General features: G+C 33.0%; 1 protein-coding gene and 1 pseudogene across 5 annotated transcripts in view; one reads left to right on the forward strand and one right to left on the reverse strand.

The window, feature by feature from the left end:
• The window catches only part of FAM13B (family with sequence similarity 13 member B), a 71,434-nt gene that overhangs the window by 23,637 nt on the left and 29,754 nt on the right, over positions 1 to 18,043 (forward strand). For all 5 annotated transcript variants that reach the window (XM_015598086.2, XM_015598087.2, XM_015598088.2 and 2 more), the window contains 4 exons: positions 401 to 561; positions 9,275 to 9,316; positions 10,260 to 10,415; positions 12,098 to 12,230. In XM_015598086.2, the coding sequence (XP_015453572.1) occupies positions 401 to 561; positions 9,275 to 9,316; positions 10,260 to 10,415; positions 12,098 to 12,230 (492 nt within the window). The remainder of the gene's footprint in view (positions 1 to 400; positions 562 to 9,274; positions 9,317 to 10,259; positions 10,416 to 12,097; positions 12,231 to 18,043) is intronic.
• Positions 10,017 to 10,135, reverse strand: LOC112472091 (annotated as a pseudogene).

An 18,043-nucleotide genomic window follows, 5' to 3' on the forward strand; every position in this document is an offset into this window, starting at 1 on the left:
TAAAAAAAAACTTGTTTAATGAACTTGGAAATTGGAAAGCTCTATTAGAAGTCTTTGTAATTATTAGATTTACAGAACTGATTGGTTAGGAAATGAAGCTTTCTTAATGTTAGCTAACTACAGTGTACAGGCTTTTTCAGAGTTTGCAGTCTTACACATATTCCTAGTGATATACGAATGTAAACATTACTTTCTACTTTAAAATATCATGTTTGTCTGGTTTACATCTTTATTCTAATCTGAAAAAGTTGGCAATTACTTACTGCATAAGAGAAATTGGTCCTAGGAAATGAAGTAAAAAATGTGTTTAAAATTTTCTTAGAATAGTTTATCTTAAATCATGTCAGTTAATTATCAGTTTCATTAAATTTTAATTCTCAATTTCCTTTTATTCATATAGGTTAATGAACTTTCTGAGGAAGAAGAGGAAGATGAAAAGCTGGAACATATAGAAGAACTTCCAGAAGAGGGTGCAGAAAAATCAAATGACATGCCAGAGGTGGTACAATTAAGGATGACTGAAAACATCCTGGAAACGAATAGTGTTACAGCATCAACAAGGTAGTATTTCAGTTGAAAAAAACTTTAGCTTTTAAGCATTTCATTCTAGATATAGATTCACTCAAGCACTAAATCATACAAATTGTAACAGTTTGTGAAAGATTGGTTTGTATATGGAAAAGAGCAAAAAATTATTTAAAGAAGCAACTGTTCTAAGAAATTTTCAGTTATTAGCTTGTATACCTTTCTTTAAAAATATAACCTTTTACATATATTTTTTCTTAAAGATTGTTTTTGTATTATTAGTCTGTTAATTGCGTTAGGTAAAATTTTTAAAACCTTTGGAAGTAGAATTGGAAGTGGTTAAATTGACTTGTATTTCCAACTTCCAGGTAGAACTAGGATGAACTAGGCTGTAAGGAGAGAACTCTGTGATCCATTAAGATAGTGCTTTCTAGTCCTTTTACATATGAAGTGGGCAAACTTGATAAATGTGGGAATCTGGAGGCAGTACGCTAACACATAGCAGGGACTTTTGGATACACTGTTTAGGAAGCCTTGGAGACTTCAAGAACTCCTTGTGCAGAGCTCTAGGTTTGTTAAATTCTCTGTTAATTCTCTGTAAAGCTTCACCGTTTACTAACTATTTCTGATGAGGGAGACAACTATATATTTAGGCCACTAGGTATTTTTCATTAAATTTGTTTTCAATAGAATGGTGGTTAAAAAGCAGAAGAAATAACAATTTAAGAGAAAGCAAAATGTCATTTAAAAATAAGTAGTAATATCTAGGGAAGGAACTATCCAATGTCATTTAGAAAAATTATAAAGTAATTTAAAATGTGTACTGCTAAATACTACTATTACATTTCTCTGTAGGTCTTTAGATCTTTATATTATGTATAGTATCTTCAAACATGATTGTCATTGGAGATTAACATCTTTATTCACTCTGCCCGATTTTATATTTTGTTTGTGTTTTTCTGTGTTTATATGACCTTCTAATTTATTTTTTGATGGCCTCTTAACTATAGTTTAATTACATATTAAGATATTTATAAACTATATGTTAAGATACTTATATCTTAATATGTACTGTCATTCTTTTTTCTGGACATTTTGAGTTATTCCAGCTAGCTTGTCACTTCTTTTCTTAGGCGTTTTTCTTTCTTTTGAATTATTTGGATAGATTTATTAGGCTCTAAGAGTAAACTTTTCTTTGGCTTTTGATAAATATTTCCGGACTACCTAAAAGACGTGACCAGTTTACATTGTTATTGGCATTATTTTCTTGAGTACCTGAAAACAGTAGGTTAACATGAGTGTTCTTTATTTTGTTAGAGTTATTTTGTTAGAGTTATGCTCTCCAATAAGGTGGCTACTAGCTACATGTAGCTGTTTAAATTTAAATTTAAACCAATTAAAATTAAATGAAATTTAAAAATTATTTCCCCAGTTGTATGAGCCACATTTCAAGTGCTCAGTTGTCATGTGCGATTGGTGGCTACCATATTGGACAGTGCAGACACAGAACATTTTTATTATAACAAAAACATTTTTTTTGGATAACACCAATTTAGAAGAATAAATTTGTTAAGTATTTTTATTTATTTAATTAACAAGGGTAAATATTGTTTCAAATGTATGCTAGTAATAGTTTCTTCTCTTTAATCATCTGTCTGGTTTTGTGGAGGATCCTCTTTTCCTCCAACACAATCATTTTTAGATGGATTCATTGGAGATTTGGTGGTTTTCAGGGCTCCTTAATTGCAAGTCATAGAAACAGACCTCGGTTAAAGGAAAGAGAAAAGGCAGTTTATTAGAAGGAAGCTGGGTAGGTTGAAGAGTTAAAGAAAAACAGAGATAAGAGCATGGACAGCTCTGGAGAATTTAGTAACAGGGTCTTTACCATGCGGCTATTACTGTGAGTTATAACTATCTCTTTCCATCTGTCATTCTGCTCAAGATCAGATTCCTGTGGGGTGACAGGGGGGAGAGTCTGGCCTAAATTGGGTCAAGTATCCAGTTCCCAGGCCAAGGTAGAGCTGTTCACTATAATTTATGCATCTACCAAGACCATTGAGTAGAGGGAGGAGCTAGTTTGCTACAGAAAAAATGGGGCTATTACTAAAAGAAAGGGAGGGGTAGGGCTATCAGGCAACAAAAACAGATGTGCCTACCATAGTGATCCTCTAGATTTAGTGATGATATTTATAAATTTCAGTTAATAATTATATATTAACCTTGCATTTTAGTTTTGGCTAATTGATTTTATAAAGGTAAAAAAGTACATTCTTTAATTATCCACCTTGGATGAAAGAAAGGTAGGGGAAAAATATCCCTAGGATGCACAGGGCCTATCATATCGGGAGCTTAAATGTATTTGTTTTGGGGCATAAATGGATACTGTATTGCACGAAACTGGAAATTGAACTTTTGGTAACCTAATTTTTCATCTTTTTGAGTTTTTCTATGAAGTAGTTTGCAAATATTGGAAGTATTAGGTAGCCTACTTTGTATTTCTTTTCAGATGTAGCTGTAGGTGGAAGACATGTTAGAAACATAAGAGATATAAACATTTAGTGATGGTTTAAAATAGCAGTTCTCAGACTTCATTTGGTCTCAGATGTTATACTCTTAAAAATTATTGAGGACTCCAAAGACCTTTGTTAATGTTGATTATGCCTATTATAAATTAATACCATATTATAAATTAAAATGGCATATTGAAACTGCTGGGGGTGTTTCTTTGTTGAGTTGTACTTTGGAATACGTTTGTATTGGTAGCTGAAATGTAGGTATTTACAACCTGACTTGTTTTAATTGGTAAATTCCTCCTTTATTAGTTTTAAGTCAGTGGTTCTCAAACTTTTTGGTCTTGTGATCTTGTTACACACATAAAAATTATTGAGGACCCCAAAGCTTTTATTTCTGTGGGTTAAAGCTATTGGTATTTATGAATTAAATATTACGAATTAAAACTGAGAAATTTATTGTTTTAAAGTTATAATAAAGCCATTTCAGGTTAATGTAAAAGTTTTTAATCATAAGTAACCATGTTTTCTAAAATCTTTGGAAAAGTTTTAGTGAGAAAGTTTTTAGTGGCATTGTTTTATGTTTTTACAAATCTCTTTCATGTCTGGCTTAATAGATGACAGCTGGATCCTTGCATTTGCTTGTGCATTTAATTTGTTGCCATACTTTTTTGTTGTTGTTGAGGTATATGAAGAAAATTTGGCATCACTCCAGTATGTAGTTGGAAAAAAGAGAGGAGAATTTATATAGCTTTTACAGACAATTATGAATGTTCTTATTTGACAGTACACCAAAACTAGATACGTGGTAGTTTCTTAAAGTTTATTTGTAATATAGAACCTGAAATCATATCTGAATTTTCATACTGTAATCCATTGGTTTGTCATGCACTTTGAGAGAATCTTTATCCATGCTTGATTTGTGACATGGTATATTGGTCATTTGGAAAATACTGCTTCACCGACTTATTTAGATCTTCAAATGATGATATATTTTGTTATACAAAAGTTCACATTCTTTAATATTACCACTGAATGTATCAAAATTAGAATTTGGTTTTCCAAATTCTAATTCTTGCTTGAAAACTTAAATTTGATAAGTATTGTCAGTTGTTTTTCTTGAAGTGACAGTCTTGTTTATTTTTGAGAAAACGACTGCCAGATATTTAGGTTGGAATAACCATAGTTTATTAACCTATTTTTCAAACAAAAATGATGTTTCATGATAAAAGTTTAGCTCTCAACTCTAACAAGACATGCATTATACTATGCTGTGCAGTGGAAGTGTTTCATGTGTACTTCCCATTTTGTCACACTAAATATTAAAAAGAAATGTACTCAAGGGCTGAGGTAAAATTAATAATTTCTACTGCTTCATCAGGGACCGGCCTCTTTTCTAAAAACAATTGCAAGTGGGTGGTGATGAAGAATGCAATGCCATGGTATGGTTTGGTACCACTTGCTTGGACTTCTGTTAAGACTCCAGTATTTTCTACCATTGATTTTGCATCGTCATGCAAATGTCAGCACAGTGAAAAAGGCAAATGTTATGAAAATAGTTTCGATCTTTTGGTTCACAGACTACCTTTAAGTTGAACCAGTGGTATAAATATTTATGTGTGAGTTATACTGATTGATCTCTTTCTGTATCTGGTATTTCTGTATATCGTTTGCCATTAACCATATTTTGTTAAGATTTGAGCTGAGTTCAGGATGGAAGAATGGTGGAGTTTGTGCTATAGGTGCCCCAGGGTGCACAGAAAGCAGGAATTTTAGTTGCTTTCAAGCCTCACTCTTATCCATGAAGTTCATGGAAATCTCAATTGCCTTGTATCTTTAGATGAAAAAAATCTTTCTTTATGTCTACATATTTATCTGTAATTTAGCGTTGATATTTAAACATACAAATTTAAGGGGAATCTTTACCTTTAAAAAATTGAAAGAGGTAGGAGAGTTCTGAAAGAGTACTTAATTCTTAACTTTTTCCCCCCCTGTGCTTCATAATCTTTTCCCTAGGCTGTATTGGAAAAATTTATTTCAGCTTGAGGTTTGGTTAATTTTAATTTATGCTCATGCTTACAGAACTACACGTTAAAATACAGTTAACTAGCATTATTATAAATTTCATTTAAAGTTGTGCTTTTAATGCCTTGCTAAGTAAGGTAAGACTTGGAATTTAGCAGGAATAAAAATTAGATATTCTCTTTTGGGGCTGTTAATGCTAGGGCTTCATTTTTATGAGTTCATTCGTTTCTGCTGGTTCAGTTTTAAGTGCAATGCAGGAAAGAGTATAGTGATTGAGGAAGAGCTTTGAGTTCAGTATTTTGAGACTGATCTCCACTTCATTCTGTGGATGCCTTATTGTTGAGGAAATGTGCCTTCAACTGACTATAGGGGCATAAGAAGTGTAGTACAGTAGTCCCTTCTTATTGATGGTTTTGCTTCCACAGCTTTAGTTACCCAGGGTCAGTGTGGTCTGAAAATATTAAATTTCTCCAACCATCGACATATCTGCTCTTGACATCCAACCATTGACCTCTTTATGGCTCGATGATCTAGGATCACCCCAAGCAGATGATCCTCCTTCTGACATATTATCAGAAGGTCAGTAGTAGCCTAACACTATGTCATAATGCCTATGTCATTCACCTCACTTTATGTCATCACATAGTCATTTTATCATCTCACATTATCATAAAAAGAAAGATGAGTACAGTATAATAAGATTTTGAGAAAGACCACATTCACGTAATTTTTCTTACAGTATATTGTTATAATTGTTCTATTTTATTTCGTTAATCTCTTACTGTGCCTAATTTATAAATTTAATTGTAGGTATGAACATATAGGAAAAAAACATTGTATACATAGAATTTGGTACTATCCACAGCTTCAGGTATCCACTAGTGGTCAGCAATTATTTTCTTGTCTTTATTAATCAGAACTCACACCCTTATGATACTATGCTATTTTGCCGCTGCAGCAGATGCATGACTATATTGATAAATCTTTTTTACAGCCATAGGTATGTGTTAGCTCTGGTTTGTGCATAAGTGCTCTTTACCCACAGAATTTGGCTAAAGTCTGAAAATAAAGGAAAAATTCTTTGAGATCCGAAAACTGAATCAGTCCTTTGTCTTTTAGAAGCTCAGAGAACAAAGTTAGACAGTCATCTTTGTAGCCTTGTGGGTGACAGTCTGACTCATAAAGAACAAAATCTATTTGATTTGTTTATTATGGCTTTTCAGGGTGAGGAGAGGGTACTTATTGAAAAGAGCTATTTATTTGATTGTTTCAGTGTATTCTTCAGGGCTAAAGAATCTTTACTGTTATACTAATAATCTAGCTTGTTGCTCATTGCTTCTATGTATTTATATCTGTAATATATAATTTAATTCCAATAGCATTTAAGAGGGGTAGGAAACAAAGATCAACTCTCTTGCCTACCTATCTAATTTAAGACCATCAGAACTTTTGCTCTTTTTTGGCTCCTTTGGATAACTGGAAAATCTTATTAAAGTTTAGTCTTTTTGGAGGCTAGATATATATATCTAGGCCATTTTTTCTTAAACTTGTTAGTATGGTTAAGAATCATTAATGGTGCTTGTTAAAAATGTAGACTTGGGGCCCTACCTCAGAAGTTTGGGGAGGGACCCAGCAATCTACTTTTTTAAAGCTTTTTTATAATTGGGAAATATATTATACATACAGAAATGGGCATAAAACAAATGTATAGCAAAACAAGTTGGTAAAAAGCAAATATCCATGTAACCACCACCCAGATCTAGAAATAAACACTAACAGCATCCCAGTAGCTCTCAGTATTGATCTCCTCTCTCGCCACTAAAGGTAAGTACTGTGCATACTTTAAGGCATCGCTTCTTTGTATATTTTTGAACTTTATATAAATTGAATTTGACTATATCTTTTTGATCCAGCTTCTTTCACTAACCATTGCATGTGAGATTTATCCATGTTGTTGCATGTCACTGTGATTTGTTCATTTCATTGCTTAAAGTAATTTAGTAAATGATTATACCACAATGATCCGATGTACTGTTGGTGCACAATTGAGTTGTTTTTACTTTTTGACTATTGTGAATAACATTGCTGTGTACATTCTTGTGCACATCTTCTGGTGCACACATGCATACACTTGAAGACATAAACCCGTCTTTCAACTTAAGTAAATATTGCCAAATTATTTTCCAAAATGCTTACTTCAGATTATACCCTCACTAAACAGTGTACGAGCACTCACATTCTTGTTAACACTTGGTATTAACTATTCTGGAGGATGTACTTCGTTGTCATTTTAATAAGGTCCGCACCCTTTTCGTATGTGTACTGGCTAATCTCTTCTGTGAAATGCCTTTTAAAGTCTGTTTCCTGTTTTTCTTTTGGGTTGTCTTATTGAATTGTAGGAACCCTTTTAAAATATGTGTTGTAAGTATCTTTTCCCTATTGTATGTTTTCTCTTTCATATGGTGTCTTCTGGTGAATAATTTCTAATTTTTATCAAGTTTCTTATTTTCCCATTGTGGTTAATGCTTTTTGTGTCCTGCTTAAGAAATCTTTTTCTAAATACATTCCTGTGTTATCTTCTAAAAGCTATATCTTTTCACCTTTCATGTTTAAGTCAGTAATCTCCCTGGAATTGATTTTTGTCCCTGGTATGTGAGGAGGAGCTAAGTTACCTTTTTCAATATGGATACCAAATTGTTTCAGTACTCATTTTTGAAAAGACCATCCTTTCCCTGCTTTCTGTAGTACGACCTTTGCTCTGAATCAAGTATATATGCATGGATCTGTTTCTGTTGTGTTTGTCTATTCTTGTGCCAATACTGTACTATCTTATTTACTTTGGCTTTATGGTATTTGGGTAAGGTCCAGGGCTGCAGTAAAATAACACTGTCACTCCCGGAGAGTCTCATACAGGAAGTCCATGGATCACATCCCTGTCTTAGAGGTAGTAAGAATGCTCCCAAATTCTGCTTTAACTTTTACTAGCCTGTATATATAATTATAAAAACACATTTTTAAATGTAGCCATTTTGATACAGTTGCACATATCATTTATGCACATATAAAAATACTTTCTCATGGTACTTCTTAATCTTTATGAATATCAGTAATTTCAAAAGGTCCAGTGACTGTACCCTAGTCCATTTTATATATTTATTTGTGGATTTCTTAAAAATCTGCAAATATAGTAAAAATTTAATTATAGACTCCAGATGGTGGATTTTAAGGTGTTTGTGTATGATTTTTCAACTTTATTAAAATTTTTGAAAAATTTTATAATAAAATTGAAAAAATGATGCTTCAAAGAACTTACGATATAAGTTTTGTGGTATTTTAAAAATTTAGGTTAGATTTTGGTAGACTTGATAGACTCTAGATAGAGCTGCACATGTGGGATTTTTGAGTCAAAGACATGCATATACTTTTAGGATTCTTTTAAAACACATTGCCAAATTGATTTCCATCTGAGTTTTACTAATTTACCTTCCTACCAGCAACATGAGTTTCAGTTTTATAACCTTTATCATTATAGTATATTAACATCAGCAAAAAATGTATATTAATTTATATATTAATTTGATCTAATCCTTATTTTAAATTCGCATTTCTGATTATTTTTGTTTATTTGATTGTTTCTGAAGTGTCTTATGTCCATTTATCTACTAGCATCTTAGCGATAATCTAATCTGATAAATAAGGGTGAGAAAATTCCTCTGAGAAAATAAGTAGATGACTAACAGTGGCAAATATGAAAAAGAACAGAGAAGATAGAAGTTCTACCAAAAATTAAAACATGATACAAGTACAAGGCTTTAGTAACAGATCGATGGACCAAGTAGTTGAGAATTAGAACTTTTTGAGAATTTGGTATAAGGTAAAGTTCAACAGAACTCACAAATTAAATCATAAAGAAGAGTGTTGATTTATAAATTTTCTTCACACCCTTCAGCATACTGCACTGTCAGTGAATTGCAAGTAGGTGTTAAAAAGTAAAATGGGGTGAAGGGGAGAGGGAGAAAATATGTATTTAAGGGCCTTTTTGTGTGAAAAGATAATTTAGAAAATTAGAATCATACTCTGCTAGAGATGAACATAAAACTTAGAGTATGCTCTCCTGGTTGTGTCAGGGTAGTGCAAATGTGGCAGTTTTCAGCACATTTTCTAGTCATTTAGTATTGAAGAAATTTATATCTAATTTCTTTCTTTGATTACAGTGCCCATATATCTCCCATCGGCATCTTACCAGCCTCTGCGGAGTAAGTAGTATACTTTAATAAAACAATTAATAAAACACTTTTTAATATTACTAAACCATAGTAATGAAAATCATATATTTATTGTGCTTACTTTGGAGGAAAGATTGTATGTACAGCAGTGAAACTAGTTAGTATTTTACGTACTGCAGTAGGAACAAATAAATAAGGAACACATTACACTAATATACAAAATAAAGATGAACTTTCTTTTGGTGAGTTTTTGATCTTTTAAAATGATTGAAAAATGTCAGTAGAGTTTTTTTTACATTTTCTTTCAGAAATAGACTTTACATAAAAAATACAAACAATATCCTTACAATTTGTTTCTTTTATTTAGCTGAGTGTTGGTAAATTATTTTGTTTTATAAACATACCTTTGAAAAGTCTGTTTAAGTGGCTTTTTATATAGTAGTGAGGATGAATTATTGGGACAGCTAGTCCTTCCCACTTCAGTAGTGATAATGATATTATGATTAATTTGTATAATATCTGGGCAAATTCCATTTTAAAATTTAAGTTAATATCATGTATTTCTTTTCTGTATTTCTTTTTACACTCTAGCTTATCCATTTGTTTTATTTTATTATTATTATTATTGTTATTATTATTATTACTTTATTTTTTAGGCGAGGCAACCCTTGGTTGACCTCACAGATTGCAAGGACCTTGTCAGCTTACAATCCCTTATTATATTTTTTTATGCCCACAGCACCTGGTCTTCCTAAGTGGTCTCCCATCCAAGTACTAACCAGGCCCGACCCTGCTTAGCTTCCGAGATCAGACAGGATCAGGCTTACTCAGGGTAGCATGGCCGTAGACTACCTTACCCATTAAATACCATAATAATTTGTTTTACAGGTCATAGGTTTTAACATTTGTGTGTATATGGTCAAATACCCAGTTAGGGTGACTGCTTCTCAATAAAATGTATTCTGTTTTGTAGCATTTTAGAAAGAACAATTAGAGCAGCTGTGGAACAGCACCTTTTTGATCTGCAAAGCAGCATAGATCATGATCTTAAGAATTTACAACAGCAAGGTCTGGTGTGTAATAACGAAGTAGGAAGTACTAATTGTGATGGAGAAGGATCTAATAACCAGTAAGAAACTTTTAAAACATTTTACTGTTATTAAGAGTTATAAAGTTGTTTTATCTTTAATAAAAAAACATTTTTACTTAAATATTTTTACTTAAATAGTCTTACTCGGGGATTTCTGAAAGTCATTATGTAAATTAACTTTGTATGTACTTGTATATAAATTATATGTATTTATATGACATTGAAAATCTCATACATTATCTATTAAGTCCAGCATAGCCATATTTTCCTCCCTGAACACCAGATAGTTAGTTTACCTTTACAGACTTCATTGCATGAAAAGTAACTTAAAAAAAATTAGACCCATATTCTATGCAACAGATGGTCACACCAGGAGAGACATGCAGAGATCTAGACAGGTAATTTATAGAGACAGTAGATTGACATCATTCCTGGTGCATGATGTCATTGATTGAAATGGTGAGTAGAATCATCCTTTGCTATTTAAATTGTTATCCCTTGCCCCCAGTCTCTGCCTACCCTACATGCTTTTTTTTTAGTGTAACTGTTAATAGTTGAATTTGTATAAGTTAACAATACCTCTATTAGTGATATGTGATGTTACTTCACTCTTCATCTGACTTGTTACCTTTAAATGGATGAAAGCCTCATCTCCTTTCCTATTACCTCAGCCTTGCTCTTTAGGATATGAGTGCCTACTCTGAGACTGTATGCAATGATTTCATAGTTTTCATTTATTAGTTTTTATTTTGGGGACAAATGAGAAAGGTGTACCTAAATTTGGAGGAGTCATTGGAAGGTAAAAAAAGTAGATGATTGGATAGAGTGGTTTTTTTTTTTTTTAAGGAATAGATTTTTTAAAGGCCAATATGTCTAGTACACTAGAATAGCTATTAAAATGAAGTGAAACAAAAAATTAATTGGATATGAAAACCAGTAGTTGGAATATGTTTAAGAATACCATATGTACAACTGCAGGTGTGCCATGTAGTCTGCATGGATGGCATCAGCCTGCAGCTCTTTGTGATAGCCCTGGTTTGTGTGCTTTGAGGGCATGATTAGAACTGATATAAGATCTATAGGGAGTATTTGGGCTGAATATGAAGGAAAAAAGCAGTATCTAAAAGTTAGATAAAGTGGGAAAATGTTTTAAAGGATGTAATATAAACAGATTCCTTAGAGTTTGTCCTTAGCTTAACTGGAGATCCTGAAAACTTAATCCATGCTCAGAGTTACTGAAGAAGTAACTCATGTTTTATCAGTGGTCGTAGTATCTTTGTAAACAAAAAATTCTAAATTATGTAAGATGGGAAATCTGCAGTAGGAAGTTATTCCTGTTGTACTTAATAAGGTGTTAGATGCTATCGTGTCTAGTGCTGGACTTGTATTTTAATCAAACAGGTCATTATGATTGAGAGTGTGCATTTATGAGAGAAATCATTATTTTGGCACATAAGTTATTTTCTAAATCATTCATTTGCTTTTGAAATTTTTCGAAGGGGATAACAAGGTAGATTCCCCACAGCATCCCATGGAGAGACAAAAATAAAGTTAGCACATTTAATGATCTAACTTGGCAGGAAAAAGGAAGTGGGGCTTTTTATGAGAAGGATACATTTTTCTTTAACAAGTAAAAGTTTCAGATCATTGTTGATATTTGTTTTAAAGGCATTATATATTTGACATTTGGCCTGATTTGAGTTTTTAATCTTCATTACTAGGGTTGATATTGCTGTTGATATTATTAATGCCAGTGAAAGTAACAGAGACTGTTCAGAACCTGTGGCTAGCACTAATTTAGACAATGAAGTTATGCAGCAAGATTTTGTATTTGAGGATGAAGAAAATAACCAGGTAAGAAATGGAAAGACTTAAAAAATCTGATTACTTCATGTGTTTCTTTGTTACCAGAAGCCATAGTTCACTATTTTTGCTAACACACATTTGTCTTGATTATAAATCTTGAATGTAGACCTCTACATTCTCTCGGTAGAGGTCAAGAATCATCATCGATTAGAGAAATAAGTATAAAAATGCCTTATTTTTAAATATTTTCCTGGAAAGAAACAAATTACTATGTTAAGTGAGGTAGTTGGTATTATGATTGACTTCTGTTCTTTTAAAAGCTCTTCTTGTTTCCCAGATTTTTTTCTGAAGAACATGGGATCTTTTCATAATTTGAGAAAATCCATGAACATCATCTTAAAAATAAATTATTTTCATTGTCACAGTTGTTAGTAGTAACATTGTTTTTAACATAATTTCAATAAATGTAAAAGCAGCATATTTCTAAGACATTTCAAAGTTGTTTTTAATGACACTTTTTAAGATACTTAATTGATAAGTTTTCTTCAGAATGTTTCATTCCAAGCCATAAAGTAGGTATAATAAGGAATTTAGTCAGTTGATCGAGATTTGTATTCTAGCTTTACCTCTTAATAACTGTGTGACTTTGGCCAAGTTACCTAACTTCTGTGAGCCACTCTTTTCTATAGAAAGTTTCTATAGAAAAAATCTGGGAAACGAGAGAAGAGCTTTTAAAAGAACAGTGTGGGGGGGGGCGGGGGAGGGGGCGAGTAATACCTATGTTAGGAGATTACTGTAAATATCAGAAGAAGTATAAAATTATTTTGTAAACCGGAAAACATTTCACAGAAATTAAGCTGCTGTTGTTACTTTCACTGACTGGATTTGTATATTGCTTATTTATTAATGCTATTACTTCCACTGGTATTTTGGATTAAACTCTTTTCATCTAGTCACTGTTATTGCTTCTGTATTCATCTCCTTGCCCTTCCCTATCAATTTCTGCCTGTTTACTGGATCATTCCCATTAGTGTAAAATATTTATACTGTTATTTCTTCAGTGTTTAGTAGGAAAAAACCCTCTTTGACCCTTTACCTACACCCCTATTTTTCTTCTTCCCTTTATAATAAAATTACTTGAATGAATTGTCTGTGTCTGTTTTCTTTAATTCTCTCTTTCCATTCTCTCATGAACCCACTTTAGGCAACCTTCTGCTCCTACCATTCCTCTGAAACTGCTCCTTTAAGTCACCAGTGATGTCTGTTGTACCTTTTACTTGACCTAAGAGCACAATTTTATTCAATTAATTTCTCCCATTACCTTGGTACATTTCTTCATTTGGTTTTTGGGATATCTCACTCTTCTAGGGTTTTTCCTACTTGACTGGCTGCTCTATCCCTTTGCTGTTTTTTTTTTCATGCTCTGAAACTCTGAAATTTGTTATGGCCCAGAGCCTAATTCTCAGATTATTTTCATGATTTTCATTCAGTCTTCACTAATTTCATTTCATCTAATGAGATAACATATATGCTAAAGGTTTCTAAATTTATATCTCCAATGCAGAACTCTCTCTTAAACTTTAAATTCCTAGATCTAGCTGTTGTACTCAACATTTCTATTTGAATATTTTATAAGCATCTTAAACTTAGCATACACCAAATTGAATTTGTAATCTTGTTAGCATATCTGCTCTTCCTCTTGTCTTTAAAATCTCATTAAAGGGCACTTTCTCCTTACATACACACAAGCCAAAAACCTTGGTTCAGTTTTTCTTTCTTTCTCACTTACATCCAGTCGTTTCCAAAGTCCTGTTGGCTGTACCTTCAGAGTTTATCTAAGAGTCTGACCCCTTTTTACTATTTCCATTGCCACCACACAGATCCAAGCCAACATCATTTCACCTAGGTTAATATAGCCTCCTAACTGATCTCATCTTTGTCTCCCTATGGTCTGTCCTCAGTGCAACAGCCAGAGTGATCCTTTTAAAATGAAAATAACATAATGTCAGTTCTTTTCTCAGAACCTTCCTTTGCCGCCTAGATATAAAAATATAGCAATAGGCAATAAGAATACACTGGTTGATGATTGGGACGGCTCAGTTTTAAGGTTCTGTCTGGATTGCTATTTGCTCAGACATCCCCATGGCTTGCTTCATTATCTGACCCTAGAGATCTTCCCTTGGTTTTACCTTCTCAGAGAAGTGAGGCCAAATCACTTCATCACTCTGTGTATTAGCAGTCCCTCCCACTGACTCACCCCTTCCAGTTTTTAAATTTTGTATCCTTGCCCTTCTCCTTTTTGATACTGTTATCACCTTTGCACACATCTTTTAAATTATTAGTTTATTGCCTGTCTTCCACCATTAGACTATAAACTGCATGAGGGCTAAGATTTTCATCTGTTTTGTTCATTACTGTATTCCCATTATCTAGAATACATAGTAGGTATTCATTAAGTATTTGTGGAATATATGACCAAACAAATGAATAGCACCTGGCACATAGTAACTCAGTAAATTTGTTGAATGAAATCAGTGTATCAGTTACTTTATTAAGAAAGCAGGAGTTCTTTTTTAAGACTTTATTTTTTAGAGCAGTTTTAGGTTTTCAGCAAAATTGAGAGAGATTTCCCATATGCTCTTTAGCTCCATACATGCATAACCTCCCCATTATCAACATCATTCACCAGAATGGTACATTTTTTTTAAAAAAAATTAAGTTTATTGGGGTAACATTGGTTGATATAATTATATAATATTCAGGTGTACATTACAATTTGACATCTGTATATTCTGTGTGTTTACCACCCAAAGTCCAGTTTCCTTCAGCTACCATATATTTGATCCCCTTTACCCACTTCACCCTACTCCTACCCCCTTATATTTGACTCTCTTTACCCTGTCTACTTCCCCCTTCTCCCCCACCCCAATAGTAAACACTAGTCTGTATAGTCCTCTGGTAACCACTAGTCTAATGAGTCTCTGTCCTGCTCATTTGTTGCTTTTAGGTTTATATCCCACATATAACTGATATGTGATTTTCAACTTTTTCTGTTTGGCTTATTTTGCTTAGCATGATTATCTTGAGGTTCATCTATGTTGTCACAAATGGCTGTGTTTCATCTCTTCTTATGGCTGAGTAATATAATATTCCATTATATATATGTACCACAGCTGCTTTAGCCAGTCGACTATCGTAGGACACTTCGGTTGCTTCCATGTCCTGGCCACTGTGAATAATGCTGCTATGAACATCGGTGTGCAAATATCTTTTTGGATATGGATTTTCAAGTCTTTGGGGTAAATACCTAGTAGAGGGATTGCTGAATCATATGGTAGATCGATTCTTAGTTTTTTGAGGAATCTCCACACTGTTTTCCATAGTGGCTGTGCCAATTTGCAGTCTCACCAGCAGTGTATGAGGGTTCCTATTTCTCCACATCCTCTCTAGCATTTGTTATTACTTGTCCTGTTGATTATAGCTATTCTAACAGGTGTGAGATGGTATCTCATTGTGGTTTTGATTTGCATTTCCCTAATAGCTAGCGATGTTGAGCATCTTTTCAAATATTTGTTGGCCATTTGTATACCCTCTAGGGAGAAGTGTCTCTTCAGGTCCTCTGCCCATTTTTTCATTGGATCATTTGTTTTTTTTGTTGTTATTGAGTCATATGAGTTCTTTGTATATTTTGGATATTAGGCTCTTATTGGAGGCATTGCTTGAAAATACATTTTCTCATTCAGATGGTTGTCTCTTTACCTCATCGACGGTTTCTTTTGCTGAGCAGAAGCTTTTTAGTTTGATGTAGCCCCATTCACTTATTTTAGCTTTTACTTCCCTTGCCTTTGAGGTCAAATTCATAAAATTCTCTTGAAGTCCAATGTCCTTGAGTTTAGTTCCTATGTTTTCTTTTGTGCATTTTATTGTTTCAGGTCTTATATTCAGGTCCTTAATCCATTTTGAGTGAATTTTGGTGTGTGGTGATAGACAACAATGTAGTTTCATTCTTTTGCAGGGTGGCTTTCCAGTTTTCCCAGCACCATTTATTGACGAGGCTTTCCTTTCTCCTTGCATACCTGGGCTAAATCCTACTTGGTTGTTGTGTGTAACTATTTTTATACTCTTTTGGATTCTGTTAGCTGATATTTTGTTGAAAATTTTTGCATTTATGTTCATGAGAGATATTGGTCTGTAATTTTCTTGTAATACCTTTGTTTGATTTTGGCATTGGGATCATACTAGCCTCACAGAATGAGTTAGAAAGTATTCTTTCTTCCGTTTTCTGAAAGAGATTGTAGAGAATTGATATAATATTTTCTTTAAATGTTTGGTAGAATTCACCAGTGAACCCATCCGGGCCTGGTACTTTTCTGTTTTGGAAGGTTATTAACTATTGATTCAAGTTATTTAATAATATGGGGCTATTCAGATTGTTTCTTGTGTGAGTTTTTACAGACTGTATCTTTCAAGGGATTGGTTCGTTTCATCTACATTATCAAATTTGTGAGCATAGCTTTGTTCATAGTCTTCCTTTACTATCCTTTTAATGTCCATGGGCTCTTTCATTTCTGATATTAGTAATTTATGTCCTCTCTCACTTTTTCTTAACTAGCTTGCTTAGAAGCTATGGATTTTATCGATCTCAAAGTACCAGCATTGAGTTTCATTGATTTTTCTTTATTGAGTTCCTATTTACAATTTCAGAGATTTAATTCTTATTTTTTTAAATCTCATTTCTTTGGATATAATTTACTCTTCTTTTTTAGTTTCCTGAGATGAAAATTTAAACGATTGATTTTAGATCTTTGTTTTCTCTAATGTATGCATTCTGTGCTATAAATTTCCCTCTAAGCATTGATTTGCTTCATCTCACAAATTTTGATAAGTTGTGTTTTCATTTTCATTAATTTGATTCCCAGGTATTTTATAGTTTTTGATGCAATTATAAATGGGATTGTTTTCTTAATTTCTCTTTCTGAAAGTTCATCATTGGTGTATAAAAATGCCACTGACTTCTGAATATTTATTTTGTAGCCTGTTACTTTACTGAATCCATTGATCAGTTCTAACAGTTTTTTGGTGGAATCTTTAGGGTTCTCTCTATATAGTATGTCATCGGCAAATAACGAGAGTTTTACTTCTTCCTTTCCGATTCGGATGCCTTTTATTTTTTTCTTGTCTTGTTGCTGTGGCTAAGACTCCCAATACAGTGTTGAAGAGGAATGTTGAAAGTGGGCATCCTTATCTTGTTCCTGATCTTAAGGAAAATGCTTTTAGCCTTTCCCCATTGAGTATGATGTTAGCTGTAGGTTTGTCATACATGGTCTTTATTATGTTGAGATAAGTTCCCTCTATTCGCACTTTGCTGAGAGTTTTTATCATAAATGGATGCTGGATTTTGTCAAACGCTTTTTCTGCATCTGTTGATATGATCATATGATTTGTTAATGTGGTATCTCACATTAATTGATTTGCGGCTATTGAACTAACCTTGCATCCCAGGAATAAATCCAACTTGATCATGGTGTATGATATTTTTAATGTATTGCTGAATTCGGTTTGCTAATATTTTGTTGAGGATTTTTGTATCAATGTCCATAAGAGATATCAGCCTATAGTTTTCTTTTTTTGTAATGTATTTGTCTGGTTTTGGAATCAAGGTAATGGTGGTCTCATAAAAGAAGTTATGGAGCCTTCTCTTCTTCTTGAAATTTTTGGAATAGTTTGAGAAGAATAGGTGATAATTCTTCTTTGAATGTTTGGTAAAATTCACCTATGAAGCCATCTGGTCCAGGACTTTTGTTTTTTGGGAGATTTTTGATTACCTGATTCTATTTGACTGGTGGTAATCGGTCGGTTCA

This window comes from Pteropus alecto, unplaced genomic scaffold (genome assembly GCF_000325575.1).
Source record: "Pteropus alecto unplaced genomic scaffold, ASM32557v1 scaffold78, whole genome shotgun sequence".
Classification (NCBI taxonomy): domain Eukaryota; kingdom Metazoa; phylum Chordata; class Mammalia; order Chiroptera; family Pteropodidae; genus Pteropus; species Pteropus alecto.